This window comes from Bufo bufo, chromosome 4 (genome assembly GCF_905171765.1).
Source record: "Bufo bufo chromosome 4, aBufBuf1.1, whole genome shotgun sequence".
Classification (NCBI taxonomy): domain Eukaryota; kingdom Metazoa; phylum Chordata; class Amphibia; order Anura; family Bufonidae; genus Bufo; species Bufo bufo.
Window position 1 is genome coordinate 52390101 of NC_053392.1, and position 17402 is coordinate 52407502.

Sequence of the window (17402 nt, forward strand, 5' to 3'; positions counted from 1 at the left end):
CCACCAATGATTGGGCCTCCATGCGAGACCTGTGTGCCCTGCTGCGCTGTTTCCAGTACTCCACCAACATGGCCAGTGGCGATGACACTGTTATCAGCGTTACAATACCACTTCTATGTCTCCTTGAGAAAACACTTAGGGCAATGATGTTAGAGGAGGTGGCCCAGGTGGAGGAGGATGAGGGCTCGTTTCTAACACTTTCGGGCCAGTCTGTTCGAAGTGGCTCAGAGGGAGGTTTGTTTAAGCAGCAGAGGACAGGTTCACAAGTCGCCAGCCAAGGCACTGTACTGGAGGACGAGGAGGATGAGGAGGAGGAGGTGGAGGGGGACGAGGATGACGCAAGTTCACAGCGGGGTGGCAGCCCAGGCCCATCACTGGTGCGTGGCTGGGGGGATACGGTGGACGATGACGATACGCCTTCCACAGAGGACAGCTTGTCCTTACCCATGGGTAGCCTGGCCCACATGAGCGAATATATGCTCCAATGCCTGCGCAACGACAGCAGAGTTGCCCACGTTTTAACGTGTGCAGACTACTGGGTGGCCACCCTGCTGGATCCCCGGTATAAAGACAATGTGCCCACTTTAATTCCTGAACTGGAGCGCGACCGTAAGATGCGCGAGTACAAGCGCACGCTGATAGAGGCGCTCTTGAGAGCATTCCCACATGTCACAGGGGAACAGGTGGAAGGTGAAGGTAGAGGAGTGGCAAGAGGTCGCCAACGCAGCTGTGTCACGGCCAGCTCATCTGAGAGCAGGGTTAGCATGGCAGAAATGTGGAAAAGTTTTGTCTCCACGCCACAGCTATCTGCACCGACACCTGATACGGAACGTGTTAGCAGGAGGCAGCATTTCACTAACATGGTTGAACAGTATGTCTGCACACCCCTCCACATCCTGACGGATGGTTCGGCCCTATTCAACTACTGGGTTTCGAAATTGTCCACGTGGCCAGAGTTAGCATGTTATGCCTTGGAGGTGCTTTCCTGCCCGGCGGCCAGCGTTTTATCTGAACGCGTATTCAGCACGGCAGGGGGCGTCATTACTGACAAGCGCAGCCGCCTGTCCACAGCCAACGTGGACAAGCTGACCTTCATAAAGATGAACCAGGCATGGATCCCACAGGACCTGTCCCTCCCTTGTGCAGAGTAGTCCTTATTAACTGCCTAAAACATGTCTTGTTGTGCTACGGGCCACTTCTTTATTTGATACAAATTTTATGAAACCCACAGTTGAATGAAACTCTTCTCTGTCTGGGCGCCGGGGCCTAACCAGATGAAAGTGGCCGGTTAAACTAACGGGTGACATGAAGCCATAACCTCTGCCATGCTACCTCTGTCTTCTGTCTGGGTGCTGAGGCCTAAGTCAAATAAAGCGGTCTTCTGCTGTGCTGGGGGATATGAAGCTAATCTCTGACCTCTCTCCTCTGTCTGGGTCCAAAGGCCTAAATCACTGAAAGAGGCCTTCTCCTGTGGTGTGTGATATGATGCCAGAATATGTGCTGTGGGGCCTCTCTCCTCTTCCTGGGTGCAGGGGTCAAATAAACTAAATTGTGGCCTACTCCTGTGGTGGTTGATATGATGCCTGATTCTCTGATGTGGAACCTCTCTCCTCTGTTTGGGTGAAGGGGTCAAAGTAACTAAATGGTGGCTTCTCCTGTGGTGGCTGATATGATGCCAGAATATGTGCTGTGGTGCCTCTCTCCTCTTCCTGGGTGCAGAGGTCAAAGTAACTAAATGGTGGCTTCTCCTGTGGTGGCTGATATGATGCCAGAATATGTGCTGTGGGGCCTCTCTCCTCTTCCTGGGTGCAGGGGTCAAAGTAACTCAATGGTGGCTTCTCCTGTGGTGGCTGATATGATGCCAGAATATGTGCTGTGGTGCCTCTCTCCTCTTCCTGGGTGCAGGGGTCAAAGTAACTAAATGGTGGCTTCTCCTGTGGTGGCTGATATGATGCCAGAATATGTGCTGTGGTGCCTCTCTCCTCTTCCTGGGTGCAGGGGTCAAAGTAACTAAATGGTGGCTTCTCCTGTGGTGGCTGATATGATGCCAGAATATGTGCTGTGGGGCCTCTCTCCTCTTCCTGGGTGCAGGGGTCAAAGTAACTCAATGGTGGCTTCTCCTGTGGTGGCTGATATGATGCCAGAATATGTGCTGTGGTGCCTCTCTCCTCTGTCTGGGTCCAAAGGCCTAAATCACTGAAAGAGGCCTTCTCCTGTGGTGTGTGATATGATGCCTGAATATGTGCTGTGGTGCCTCTCTCCTCTTCCTGGGTGCGGGGGTCAAAGTAACTCAATGGTGGCTTCTCCTGTGGTGGCTGATATGATGCCAGAATATGTGCTGTGGTGCCTCTCTCCTCTTCCTGGGTGCAGGGGTCAAAGTAACTAAATGGTGGCTTCTCCTGTGGTGGCTGATATGATGCCAGAATATGTGCTGTGGGGCCTCTCTCCTCTTCCTGGGTGCAGGGGTCAAAGTAACTCAATGGTGGCTTCTCCTGTGGTGGCTGATATGATGCCAGAATATGTGCTGTGGTGCCTCTCTCCTCTGTCTGGGTCCAAAGGCCTAAATCACTGAAAGAGGCCTTCTCCTGTGGTGTGTGATATGATGCCTGAATATGTGCTGTGGTGCCTCTCTCCTCTTCCTGGGTGCGGGGGTCAAAGTAACTCATTGGTGGCTTCTCCTGTGGTGGCTGATATGATGCCAGAATATGTGCTGTGGTGCCTCTCTCCTCTTCCTGGGTGCGGGGGTCAAAGTAACTCAATGGTGGCTTCTCCTGTGGTGGCTGATATGATGCCAGAATATGTGCTGTGGGGCCTCTCTCCTCTTCCTGGGTGCAGGGGTCAAAGTAACTCAATGGTGGCTTCTCCTGTGGTGGTTAGTATGATGCCAGAATATGTGCTGTGGGGCCTCTCTCCTCTTCCTGGGTGCAGGGGTCAAAGTAACTCAATGGTGGCTTCTCCTGTGGTGGCTGATATGATGCCAGAATATGTGCTGTGGTGCCTCTCTCCTCTTCCTGGGTGCGGGGGTCAAAGTAACTCAATGGTGGCTTCTCCTGTGGTGGCTGATATGATGCCAGAATATGTGCTGTGGGGCCTCTCTCCTCTTCCTGGGTGCAGGGGTCAAAGTAACTCAATGGTGGCTTCTCCTGTGCTGATTGATATAAAGCTGATGGTTGTGCCATCTGACATGGTTGCCAGGGTCTGATTCAATGGGGGCCTACTCCTGTGGTGGGTGATCTAAATGCCTGATTCTCTGCTGTGAAACCTCTCTCCTCCGTCTGGGTGTAGGGGTCAAAGTCTTTCAAAGTCGCCTTCTCCTGTGCTGATTGATATAAAGCTGATGGTTGTGCCATCTGACATGGTTGCCGGGGTCCCATTAAATTGTGGCCTACTCCTGTGGTGGTTGATATGATGCCTGATTCTCTGATGTGGAACCTCTCTCCTCTGTTTGGGTGAAGGGGTCAAAGTAACTAAATGGTGGCTTCTCCTGTGGTGGCTGATATGATGCCAGAATATGTGCTGTGGGGCCTCTCTCCTCTTCCTGGGTGCAGGGGTCAAAGTAACTCAATGGTGGCTTCTCCTGTGGTGGCTGATATGATGCCAGAATATGTGCTGTGGTGCCTCTCTCCTCTTCCTGGGTGCGGGGGTCAAAGTAACTAAATGGTGGCTTCTCCTGTGGTGGCTGATATGATGCCAGAATATGTGCTGTGGTGCCTCTCTCCTCTTCCTGGGTGCGGGGGTCAAAGTAACTCAATGGTGGCTTCTCCTGTGGTGGCTTATATGATGCCAGAATATGTGCTGTGGTGCCTCTCTCCTCTTCCTGGGTGCAGGGGTCAAAGTAACTAAATGGTGGCTTCTCCTGTGGTGGTTGATATGATGCCTGATTCTCTGCTGTGAAACCTCTCTCCTCCATCTGGGTGTAGGGGTCAAAGTCTTTCAAAGTCGCCTTCTCCTGTGCTGATTGATATAAAGCTGATGGTTGTGCCATCTGACATGGTTGCCAGGGTCTGATTCAATGGGGGCCTACTCCTGTGGTGGGTGATCTAAATGCCTGATTCTCTGCTGTGAAACCTCTCTCCTCCGTCTGGGTGTAGGGGTCAAAGTCTTTCAAAGTCGCCTTCTCCTGTGCTGATTGATATGAAGCTGATGGTTGTGCCATCTGACATGGTTGCCGGGGTCCCATTAAATTGGGGCCTACTCCTGTGGTGGGTGATCTAAATGCCTGATTCTCTGCTTTGAAACCTCTCTCCTCCGTCCGGGTGTAGGGGTCAAAGTCTGTCAAAGTCGCCTTCTCCTGTGCTGATTGATATAAAGCTTATGCTTGTGCCATCTGACATGGTTGCCAGGGTCTGATTCAATGGTGGCCTACTCCTGTGGTGGGTGATCTAAATGCCTGATTCTCTGCTGTGTAACCTCTCTCCTCCGTCTGGGTGTAGGGGTCAAAGTAACTAAATGGTGGCCTACTCCTGTGGTGGGTGATATGATGCCTGGTTCTCTGCTGTGGGACCTCTCTCCTTTGTCTGGGTGCTGTGGTCAAAATAATAGTAAGTGACCTTCTCCATTGGTGGGTGACTTGAAGCCTGATTCTGTGCTATGGGACCTCACTCCAATTAATATTGTTTAATTTTTATTTATTTTATGTTAACTCATCATTTCCCTATCTACATTTGTTTGCAGGGGATTTAACTACATTTTGCTGCCTTTTGCAGCCCTCTAGCCCTTTCCGGGTGTGTTTTACAGCCTTTTTAGTGCCCAAAAGTTCGGGTCCCCATTGACTTCTATGGGGTTCGGGTTCGGGATGAAGTTCGGGTCGAGTTCGGATCCCGAACCCGAACATTTTTCGAAAGTTCGGCCGAACTCGTCGAACCCGAACATCCAGGTGTTCGCTCAACTCTAGTCTTTACCAAAAAAGCTAATTATCTACATGAGGTAATGGAAGCTGGCTATTTTGGAACAAGTCACAAGCTTGAGAAGAGCTGCATAACTATAAGGTCCTGATTCCTGAAGACAACCAAAGGCCCCTCTATAATATTAGGACATGAGAAATATAAATAGCACCTGGTAGGTATTGACTCTGTTAGAGCCAAATTTGCATGTGTGAGGGCTATATTTCCTGGACTGAACATTGCTCCTCTGAAGTGAACTCACAACATCATAATGATTCAAGATGCTGTCCATTTCAGCCTGACCATAAATTTGTAGTCACACGATGCTTGAGTCCAGTTCAGAAGACCCATTGTCAGACAGGAATTCAAAAAATCATAAATCATTATGATATTGTGAGTTTGGGCAGAGGAGTAGTGCTCAGTCTGGGAAATACAGTCCTCACATGGAGCATCTTTCCCTTACTGAATACTGAATTGGCCTTACGGATTTTGAATTCTGGCCTAGAAACTTCAATTTACAATGCCTCAATGTTTTGGAGTTTACCAATTCAAAACCTCAAGAAAAAATAAATGAAATGAAGTGGTTTGGGGGTTAGCACTGTTGCCTTGCAGCACTGGAGTTGTGAGTTCAAATCCAGCCATTCATAACATTTGCAGGGAGTTTGTATTTTTGTGGGCTTCTTCACTTTTCTACTATATTCAAAAACATATTGATTAATTGACTTCCTATAATTGTCACTAGTGTGAATCTCAGATATCCAAGACATTAATTAGTCCCATTGGTGATGAGGATTGATGTGCCATTGTGCCAACCTCTATACTATACAACACATTGGTGCAATATAAGGGTACTTTCACACTAGTGTTTTTGCTGTATCTGCCAGGGTCCAGCAAAAACTCTTCTGTTACTGATAACACCACGCAACAAAAAAAAACTTTTTGTCTGCTACTGGGCAAAAACCATTTGTCCAATACTAAATCGAGTGTGCGGATTACAAATCCGAAGTCAGAATTGTTGTAACGTCACAAAATAATTTTGCTATGCATAAGTATGCCTAAATTAATTAAGCACTTGGAAAGCATTAAATAATTTTTAACAGAACGAGTTTTACTCCAACAATTACTTGATCTACATCAAAGTTTGCGTAGTAAACAGTGTATGAAAATGTAACGGAATAATTTTTTTTTAAAAAGTCTTGTTTTTCAGTTTAAAAGTCTTACTGTCACGGAACCATGAACCAGACGTACAACAAGAGATAAGTGAAAATAAGAAGGCTTTATTGAAAATAAAGCTGTAAAGCAAAAGTCCAAATGGATGGTGAAACCGAGCAGAGTCTTTGCGAAGCCAGAGGTCAGGAACCAGAAGGGTAGTCAGACGAAGCCAGGATCAGGAACCAGCAGGGTAGTCAGACGAAGCCAGGATCAGGAACCAGCAGGGTAGTCAGACGAAGCAAGGATCAGGAACCAGAAGCAGCAGCAGTCTTAGAAGCATGTGAACACAAGAGGACCAAGCAAGGAACTGAAGCCACAGACCTCCTATATATATGAGCAAGGCATCCAGCTCCTCCCAGGGGAAGGAGGAGCCGCAGGGTGGAAGGCTACAAGAAACCCAGAAACCAAGATGGCCGCCAGCACATGTCAAACGAAGGAGAGCAGCAAGCAGGTAAGACCATGACAGTACCTCCCCCTCAAGGGCCCCTCCTCCGCGGAGCACAAAACGGTTTCTGAGGGAAGCGTGCGTGGAAGGCTCGGAGCAAGGCAGGAGCATGGACATCTGCGGAGGGAACCCAGGAACGCTCCTCTGGACCATAACCACGCCAATGGACCAAAAACTGCAACCGACCGCGGACCAGGCGTGAGTCCAGGATATTGCTCACCTCATATTCCTCACGATTGCCCACTTGGACCGGACGAGGCCGAGGAACCGAGGAAGTGAAACGATTACACACCAGAGGCTTCAACAGAGAGACATGAAACACATTGGAGATCCGCATGCCAGGAGGAAGCGCAAGGGCATAGGCTACCGGGTTTACCCTGCGAAGCACTCGGAAGGGACCAACAAAGCGAGGCGCCAGCTTGGGAGTGGGCACTCGAAGGTTGAGGTTGCGGGTGGACAACCATACACGGTCTCCGACCTGGTAGGAAGGAGCAGGCGCTCGTCTGCGATCAGCCTGGAGTCTCTGGCGCTGCGCAGAGACCTCAAGGGACTTCTGGATCTGTACCCAAGAAGCACGTAGGACGGAAAGGTGATCCTCCACAGCCGGAATATCCTGGGGAGAGAATACCTCCGGTAACACGGCAGGTTGGAACCCATAATTGGCCATGAAGGGAGACGTCCCAGAGGAAGAGTTCACCGCCGTGTTCCTGGCAAACTCAGCCCAAGGCAGGAGGTCAACCCAATTGTCTTGGTGATCGGAGACATAGCAACGAAGGAATTGCTCCAAGGCCTGATTGGATCGTTCTGCGGCCCCATTGGACTGAGGGTGGTAGGCCGAGGAGAAGGAGAGATGAATCCCCAACTGGGAGCAAAAGGCGCGCCAGAACCTGGACACAAACTGACTCCCCCGATCCGACACAATCTCCTTAGGCAAACCATGCAACCGGAAGACCTCCCTGGCAAAAATCGTGGCCAACTCTTGTGCAGAGGGTAACTTCTTGAGAGGAACACAGTGGCACATTTTGGAAAACCGATCCACAATCATGAGAATGACCGTATGGCCTCGGGATGCAGGGAGGTCCACAATGAAATCCATCCCCAGGTGTGACCATGGGCGCTCCCCGGTGGCTATGGGTTGCAGAAGGCCCAACGGAAGGTGCCGAGGGGACTTACTCTGGGCACAAACGGAGCATGCCGCTACATATGCGGCGATGTCGGAACGTAGGGAAGGCCACCAGAACAGACGTGAAACAGCCCAGGACAGCTGATTCTTTCCAGGATGCCCCGCGGTCTTGGAGTTATGGTAGGTTCGCAACAACCGAGTGCGCAACTCCTCAGGCACAAAACATCTGCCGTTGGGTCTCCCAGAGGGAGCACCAGATTGAGCCGCCAAAATCTGCTCACCCAGGGGAGAGGTCAGGCTGGTGCGAATGGCGGCCAGGATCTGATTCGGAGGTATGACCGAAGTCGGAATCGACTCCTCCCTGGACAGCTCGGAGTACTGCCGTGATAAGGCATCCGCCCTGATGTTCTTGGAACCGGGTAGGTAGGAGACCACGTAATTAAAACGTGACAAGAACAGAGCCCATCTGGCCTGACGTGGTGTCAATCTCTTGGCCTCAGAAAGGTAGGTCAGATTCTTGTGGTCCGTCAGGATGAGAACCGGAACCACCGAACCCTCGAGCAAGTGCCTCCATTCTTTAAGGGCCTGCACGATGGCCAATAACTCCCTGTCACCAATCTGATAGTTGCACTCCGCGGAAGACAGTTTCCGGGAGTAAAACCCACAAGGAAGCAGAGGACCCTCTGGTGTTCTACGCTGAGACAGAAGGGCGCCTACTCCCGTCTCAGACGCGTCCACCTCGAGGACAAAGGGCAACCCAGGGTTGGGATGCGACAGAATCGGAGCCGACACAAAGGCGGACTTTAGGGCCTCAAAAGCTCGGATGGCTTCGAGCGGCCAGACCTGGGAATTACTGCCCTTCCTGGTCAGATCCGTGAGAGGCTTGGCCAGCATGGAAAAGTCCCTGATGAACTTCCGATAATAATTGGCGAAGCCCAAAAAGCGCTGCAGGGAACGAAGACCACTGGGCTGGGGCCACTGTAAGACAGCCGAAACCTTCTCAGGATCCATGGAGAACCCCTCAGCGGAAATGATGTAACCTAAGAAGGTTACCTGGGATCGGTGAAATTCGCATTTCTCAAGCTTACCGAACAGCTTGTTCTCTCGTAACCGTTGCAACACTCGTCTGACATCCAGAATGTGGGCCTCCATGGATTCAGAATATACCAAGATGTCATCCAAATAGACTACCACACACTGCTGCAACAGGTCACGGAAAACATCGTTGATGAATTCCTGAAAGACTGCGGGCGCATTGCACAACCCAAAGGGCATAACCAAGGATTCGTAATGACCGGTCCTGGTGTTAAACGCGGTCTTCCACTCATCGCCCGCCTTGATCCTTACCAGGTTATATGCCGCCCTCAGGTCGAGTTTGGTAAAGACCGTGGCCCCTTTAAGGCGATCGAACAGCTCGGAAATCAAGGGTATCGGGTAAGCGTTCTTGATCGTGATGCGATTGAGACCCCTGTAATCGATGCAAGGCCTCAACTCACCGCCCTTCTTTTTCACAAAGAAAAATCCAGCCCCTGCCGGGGACGAAGATTTGCGAATGCGTCCGCGTGAAAGCGCCTCCCTCACGTACTCCTCCATGGCCTCATTCTCCGCTACCGACAGTGGATAGACTTTGCCACGAGGAGGAACGGCACCAGATTGTAACTCTATGGCACAATCGTATGGGCGGTGCGGAGGTAGGGCAACCGCGCGCACCTTATCGAATACATCCCGGTACTCCTCGTATTCAGGAGGCAACAGAGAGTCCGAGGAAGTACACAGCAACTTGACAGACCCATGGATGCAACTAGCCCCACACTGCGGTGACCACGAGAGGATCTCGACCGATCTCCAATCGAAAGTCGGATTATGCTTCTGGAGCCAGGGGTACCCCAAGACCACCGAGTAGTGTGGAGACGAAATAACCTGGAGGCAGACCGACTCTCTGTGAACGGCACCAATGGCTATCCCCACTGGAAGGGTCTCATGAGTCACGTGTGGCGGCAGAAGGGGTCTGCCGTCTATCGCCTCAAGAGCCAGTGGGGAACCTCGAGCCTGCAGAGGAATGGAATTGGCGGCAGCGAACACACTATCAATGAACAAACCACCAGCACCAGAGTCCACCAACGCCTGGGTCGTCACCGAGCCCCCGACCCAGGAGAGGACAACAGTGATCAGTGGTTTGTCAACACGGGAAACCGGGGACGAGGAGACTCCACCCAAGATCTGCCCCCGACAGGATCTCAGGGTACGAGCGTTTCCCGGACGGTTCGGACATGCCAACCGAAAATGCCCACCGAGACCACAGTACATGCATCGGCCCTCGCGTCTCCGGAGTGCCCTCTCCCCCTCGGACAGGCGAGCAAACCCCAGCTGCATGGGTTCACCCCCAGACAAGTCATCCCCAGGAGGCGTGGGAGGAGAGGGAGGCACGGGTGGGACAGCAAACGTAGGCACCAATCTGTTAGAAGACCTCCGCAGGTTCTCCTTAAAGGAAGGTCTCTCCCTGAGTCTGGTGTCAATCAAAATCAGGAAAGAAATAAGAGACTCGAGCTCAACTGGTCGGTCCTTAGCTGCAACCTCATCCTTCAAGGCATCCGAGAGACCATGAGAGAAAGCAGCGACCAGAGCCTCATTATTCCAGCCCACCTCTGCTGCCAGGGTACGAAACTCAATGGCGTATTCAGCTACGGATCGTGAACCCTGTCTGATGGACATAAGGAGCTTCGCAGCAGAGGCAGCACGAGCCGGCACATCGAATACCTTCCGAAGAGAAGCAACAAAACCGGAAAACTCGGCAACCACCAGATTGTTGTTCTCCCATAAAGGGCTGGCCCAGGCCAAGGCCTTGTCCGAGAGCAGCGAGATCAAGAAGCCCACCTTTGATCTCTCAGTAGGAAAGGCATGTGGCAGCAACTCGAAATAAATGCCCACCTGGTTAAGGAAACCTCGGCACTGAGTTGGCTCTCCCCCAAAGCGCTGTGGAAGAGGGGCAGAACCGGTCATACCCCGAAACACCGCAGGCGCAACAACAGGTGTCGGGGTAGACTCTGGCGCAACAACCGGAGCGGCAGTAGGAGCGAGCCCAGGAGCGACAACCGACCCATCGGCAACGGGAGCGAAATGAGCCGTGCGTTCAAGCAGGGTTTGCAACGCCACAGCGAACCGACCCAACAGGTGATCCTGCTGATCAAGTCTGGCAACCAGCGTGGGTAGCGAGGATGGCCCTGTACCGTCAGAATTCATGGCTTGGTCCTAATGTCACGGAACCATGAACCAGACGTACAACAAGAGATAAGTGAAAATAAGAAGGCTTTATTGAAAATAAAGCTGTAAAGCAAAAGTCCAAACGGATGGTGAAACCGAGCAGAGTCTTTGCGAAGCCAGAGGTCAGGAACCAGAAGGGTAGTCAGACGAAGCCAGGATCAGGAACCAGCAGGGTAGTCAGACGAAGCCAGGATCAGGAACCAGCAGGGTAGTCAGACGAAGCCAGGATCAGGAACCAGAAGCAGCAGCAGTCTTAGAAGCATGTGAACACAAGAGGACCAAGCAAGGAACTGAAGCCACAGACCTCCTATATATATGAGCTAGGCATCCAGCTCCTCCCAGGGGAAGGAGGAGCCGCAGGGTGGAAGGCTACAAGAAACCCAGAAACCAAGATGGCCGCCAGCACATGTCAAACGAAGGAGAGCAGCAAGCAGGTAAGACCATGACACTTACTTGAGCAAGGCCCAGTACTGTTAGAAGTGCTTCAGACATCTGCTTTTGCGTTTGTGAACGGTCATATTTTCCCGTTGCAAAAACCAGCAGTAGTCCCCCATCATGTTGGGATTCCAGCGGCCTTGATACCTGTTCTCCATTGTAGAAATATCTTTATGGAACCGCTCTCCATGTTCGTCACTTGGGTATCCCAAATTGGGGGGGAAAAAGTCAAGATGGGAATGTAAGAAATGCACTTTCAATGACATTCGGCATCCAAGTTCTTCATATGCTGTAAGCATGTTGTCTACTAATTCAGCATAGTTTTCAGCTCGTCTGTTCCCAAAGAAGTTTGTGCACAAATGCATCCCAAGCTGCAAGACTTTGTCAGATTCTTGCGCTGAAGTAGTGTATTTGCCACATGTGTAGCAGAAATTGTCTGGATCGTTAACACATTTGTGTTTATCCATCTTAAGTTTCAAAACTGATAGCGCTATAACAGATCACTTTATCAAAATCTGTCCAGCTTGCCTTATATACTTACTGCTGCCATCAACCTGAGTGCATCCGAACAGGTCTGGACATGTCCATTGGAATATTTCCAATATAATGCATGAATATTATAACTGAATAGGCATGTACTTAAAATCGAGATGTGTCAGGCAAATTCCGAGTTCATATTTGGAATCAGCGCGCTCATTTTAGTATAAATCACATGTTTTTCTCTCAGTAGCAAAGTCATTGTTGCGCGGTGTAATACAACCATCTGCATCCGTTATGAACGTATCCAGTTGTATTATCTTTAACATATCTTTAACATTGCCAAGACAGATCCGTCATTAACTCCATTGAAAGTTAATGGGGGACTGATCCGTTTTCTATTGTGTCAGAGAAAACGGATCCGTCCCTATTGACTTGCATTGGGGTAATGCCGGATCCGTTTTGCATCCGCATCTCAGGACGGAAAGCAAAATGCAACATGCTGCATTTTGCTCTCCGGTCTGGGAATGCAATTAAACGGAACAGAATGCATTTTGAAGCATTCTGTTCTGTTCAGTTCAGTTTTGTCCCCATTGACCATGAATGGGGACAAAACTAAAGCGTTTTTTTTCCAGTATTGAGCCCCTATGATGGAACTCAATACCGGAAAACTTAAACGCTTGTGTGAAAGTACCCTAAGTCATGAGAAGTTCAAAACGTTTTATGACTCATATGTTTAATTAGAATTTTTGCTACCTTTTTCTTTTTGGGTATAGATTTTTTTTTTTTTTAAGTAAAGGTTAAATTAACAGGAAGCGTCTTCTGTTGTAGTACATTAAGTTGTCTCATTTTATTTTTTTCAGCTGTACAACATCTTCCCATTTCTTGGACTTTTCCCTGGAAGTCACAGAACCATTGTGAATAATGTGATGGAACAATGTGAGTTTATAACAAAGACGTTTGTAGAACATTTAAAGAACTTGGATGAGAACGACCAGAGAAGTTTCATTGATGCGTTCCTTGTAAGACAAAAAGAGGTACAGGAACCAAATAATGCACAATCCATATCTCTTTTATATATATATAAATATATATATATATATATATATATATATATATATATATATATATATATATATAAATGAATTTCTGTCTGTCTTTTTTGTCTTTATGCACAACCAAATGACTGGAGCAACCTGCACCAAATTTGGCAAGGTCTGGGAAGGTTTTCATAAAGGTTTCAGTTCTCTAGGACGTACCGTTCTTGAGATATTCCCAAAAAAGATATTAGCCAATAGGAGTTTGCAGATTCAATCATATCCTAACTGCCATACACACAGTCACACAACCCTTATTAGCCAATAGAGGCTCACAGGTCCTTCAGTCTTGACATATACACAGTTTTACAACCAGTTTTCCATAACAACAACTTCACTGTTATAGTTACTGTTACTGTTAAGGGGACGTGGTGCTATGGAGGTCACTTTTAAGAGGGCAGGCCACTCTATAGGTCAAGAATAAGAGGAAGGGGGCTGTGGAGGTTACTGTTTAGGAGACAAGGGGCTGTGGAGGTCTTATTTTTAAGGAGATGGGGCGCTGTGGGGGGTCACTATTAAGGGGGTTGGCTGCTGTGGAGGTCAATGTTAAGGGGACGAAACCCTGTGGAGGTCACTGTTAAGGGGTGGGGAACTGTAGAGGTCACTGTTAAGGGGTCATCATTGTAGAGGGAACTGTGGATATGTTTTAATCAAACACATAAACATTAACGGGGTTTCTGTCACCTGAAAAATGGGTATTAGGCTGGCTGACATTCGCAATGTGCTAATGTCAGCTGAACATAATTATATTAGCGCCATCTCACTGCCTGAAGCCTTTATTGAGAAAAACAAACTTTTATAATATGCTAATTAGGTAGGTATAATATGCTAATTAGGTAGGTATATATAGAAAAAGATAAAGAACTAGAAAAAGATAAAGAACTAGCTGACTGCCTCAATGAATATTTCTGTTCAGTTTTTACAAAGGAAAATGAAGGAGAAGGACCTCAGTTAGGAAAGAAGACTAATGAATCTTTTGATGCATGTGTCTTTACAGAGGAAGAGGTTCTAAGTCAGCTGTCTAAAATTAATACAAATAAGTCACAGGGGCCTGATGGGATACACCCAAAGCTATTAAAAGAGCTCAGCGTTGAACTAGCAAAACCATTAACAGATTTATTTAACCAATCGCTGGCAACAGGAGTCGTCCCAGAAGATTGGAAATTAGCAAATGTTGTGCCCATTCACAAGAAAGGTAGTAGGGAGGAATCGGGCAACTATAGGGCAGTAAGCCTGACATCAATAGTGGGGAAATTAATGGAAACCATACTTAAGGAGAGGATTGTGGAACATCTAAAATCCCATGGATTGAAAGATGAAAAACAGCATGGGTTTACTTCAGGGAGATCATGTCAAGCTAATCTTATTGATTTTTTCGATTGGGTGACTAAAATAATAGATGGAGGAGGTGCAGTAGACATCGCTTATCTAGACTTTAGTAAGGCTTTTGATACTGTCCCACATAGAAAGCTTATCAATAAAGTGCAGTCTTTGGGCTTGGACTCCCATATTGTTGAATGGATTAGGCAGTGGCTGAGGGACAGGCAACAGAGGGTTGTAGTCAATGGAGTATATTCAGACCAAGGTCTTGTTACCAGTGGGGTACCTAAGGGATCTGTTCTGGGACCCATATTGTTTAATATCTTTATCAGCGAAATTGCAGAAGGCCTCGATGGTAAGGTGTGTCTTTTTGCTGATGACACAAAGATTTGTAACAGGGTTGATGTTCCTGGAGGGATACACCAAATGGAAAAGGACTTAGGAAAACTAGAGGAATGGTCAAAAATATGGCAACTAAAATTTAATGTTGATAAGTGCAAGATAATGCACCTGGGACGTAAAAACCCAAGAGCAGAATATAAAATCAGTGATACAGTCCTAACCTCAGTATCTGAGGAAAGGGATTTAGGGGTCATTATTTCAGAAGACTTAAAGGTAGGCAGACAATGTCATAGAGCAGCAGGAAATGCTAGCAGAATGCTTGGGTGTATAGGGAGAGGAATTACCAGTAGAAAGAGGGAGGTGCTCATGTCGCTCTACAGAGCACTAGTGAGACCTCATTTGGAGTATTGTGCTCAGTACTGGAGACCATATCTCCAGAAGGATATTGATACTTTGGAGAGAGTTCAGAGAAGAGCTACTAAACTGGTACATGGATTACAGGATAAAACTTACCAGGAAAGATTAAAGGACCTTAACATGTATAGCTTGGAAGAAAGACGAGACAGAGGGGATATGATAGAAACTTTTAAATACATAAAGGGAATCAACAAGGTAAAAGAGGAGAGAATATTTAAAAGAAGAAAAACTGCTACAAGAGGACATAGTTTTAAATTAGAGGGGCAAAGGTTTAAAAGTAATATCAGGAAGTATTACTTTACTGAGAGAGTAGTGGATGCATGGAATAGCCTTCCTGCAGAAGTGGTAGCTGCAAATACAGTGGAGGAGTTTAAGCATGCATGGGATAGGCATAAGGCCATCCTTCATATAAGATAGGGCCAGGGGCTATCCATAGTATTTAGTATATTGGGCAGACTGGATGGGCCAAATGGTTCTTATCTGCCGACACATTCTATGTTTCTATGTTTCTATGAGGGGGGGTTCCTAGAGACTCCGTTTGCCCACCTCTTTTCACGCCCTTCTTCTCTTGATTGACAGGGCCAGGCAGCGCTGCTCTCCTCCCGGCCAACCGTGTCTGCAGTGTAAATCACGTGCCGTTCAGTATTCGGCGCCTGCGCCAAATACTGAACAATCTTATTTTAAAGAAACAATTGTTGATTTGACACATTGAGATGGAAATTTTAAACACTTTCAACTTTGTTTTAAAAGATGGCGGTCTGTCATTGATTGGGTAAAATGATTTGTTGTCTTTAAGTTTCATGAACAATAGTTTTGGTTGAAATCCTCCATTTTAATCAACTTTAAAGGGGTTGTCTCACTTCAGTAAGTGGCATTTATCACGTAGAGAAAGTCAATACAAGCCACTTACTAATGTATTGTTATTATATTCCTTCTTTTGATGGGTGGATTAATTTTTCCATCACATTATACACTGCTCATTTCCATGGTTACAGGCCACCCTTCAATCCATCAGTGGTGGTCGTGCTTGCGCACTATAAGAAAAAGAGCCAGCCTTTTTCCTATAGTGTAGCCGGGACCATGGGAGCAGATATAGGCTTGTGTTTTTTCCTACATTGTGCAAGCACGACCACCACTGATGGATTGCAGGGTGGTCTGTAAATGAGCAGTGTATAGTGTGATGGGAAAATAAATCCAGCCAGCAAAGGAAGCAATATGGATAATAACAATATATTAGTAAGTGGCTTGTACTAACTTTCTCTACATGCTAAATGCCACTTACTGAAGTGAGACAACCCCTTTAAGAAGAATGTGTTAGGGTGCTATTAGTTTGTTGCAATGTTTGTCCTATGACGATATAGGTTTGGTAAAATAAAACAATTGAGCTCTGTTACACATACACATTCCTGGATGTGGGGGTTAATAGTGAGCTATTAGAATAAAGGTGTGTGTATTCCTTTTCCTCTCAGCTTGATATGTGACCGGCTGTTCAAAACAACATGATTTTGCGATGTTGTGTCACAAGATGTCTATTCAACTTTTTACACAAAGTTGCGTTGTCAATCTGCAAACGGTTTTCCTAGCATGTTGGGGTGTATTGAATTGGTTTCATGACAATTTGGAATCCTTACCATGTTAGATCAAAGATAAGAGTAGACGCATCTGCACATTGCATCCAACCCATGTTCACCCAAACCGTTATAACTAGTGTTGAGTGAATTGAAGCATCTGAAGTGGAATTCGATCCAAAGTTTAGGAAACATTTGACTTGCCACAAAGCCAAATTTCCTCACGCTTTGTGGTAACAAATAAATTTTTCCTAAACCGGTGGGTGAAAATAAAGAAATATATACTTACCTCATCCATTTGTTCACAGAGAAGCCGTCCGCTCCTGTCTTGGTTGATGAAAACCCACCAAAATAACTACAGCGAGCTTGAAGACATCATGGCGCACGGCCACCATGATCACGTGGTGACATCTTCATGCTCCAGGTTCTTTGGCCGTTTTTTTTCAATTAAGATGGGAGTGGACAGCCTCGCCGCGATCAAGAGGTGAGTAATTTTTTTTTAACCTCCGATTAACCCATGAGCACCTGAATGTAAGTCTCAGGTGCCGCAATCAGTGTTGAACGCAGCATCTGAGGGGTTAAATGACGGGGCGGTGTGATCAAAACTGCGCTCATCTCTAGTTATATCCTAACATCTGTCAATGATAACTCAGTAGTATTGATTGCTTCAATACTCGGTGACCAGTTACCTATAAACATTAACTTGGCCTGCTTTAGTACCCTTCTAAGATGAGATAACAGCTGCTGACAAAAAAAAATAATTGTAACCCAGTGAAAGCAATTGTCCAAATAGTACATTTTTGTGTTTATATTTATATCTGC

General features: G+C 47.5%; 1 protein-coding gene across 3 annotated transcripts in view; it reads left to right on the plus strand.

The window, feature by feature from the left end:
* LOC120997233 (cytochrome P450 2K6-like) overlaps window positions 1-17402 on the plus strand; it is a 265867-nt gene that overhangs the window by 167673 nt on the left and 80792 nt on the right. For all 3 annotated transcript variants that reach the window (XM_040427230.1, XM_040427228.1, XM_040427231.1), the window contains one exon: window positions 12700-12873. In XM_040427230.1, coding sequence (XP_040283164.1) covers window positions 12700-12873 — 174 coding nt within the window. The remainder of the gene's footprint in view (window positions 1-12699; window positions 12874-17402) is intronic.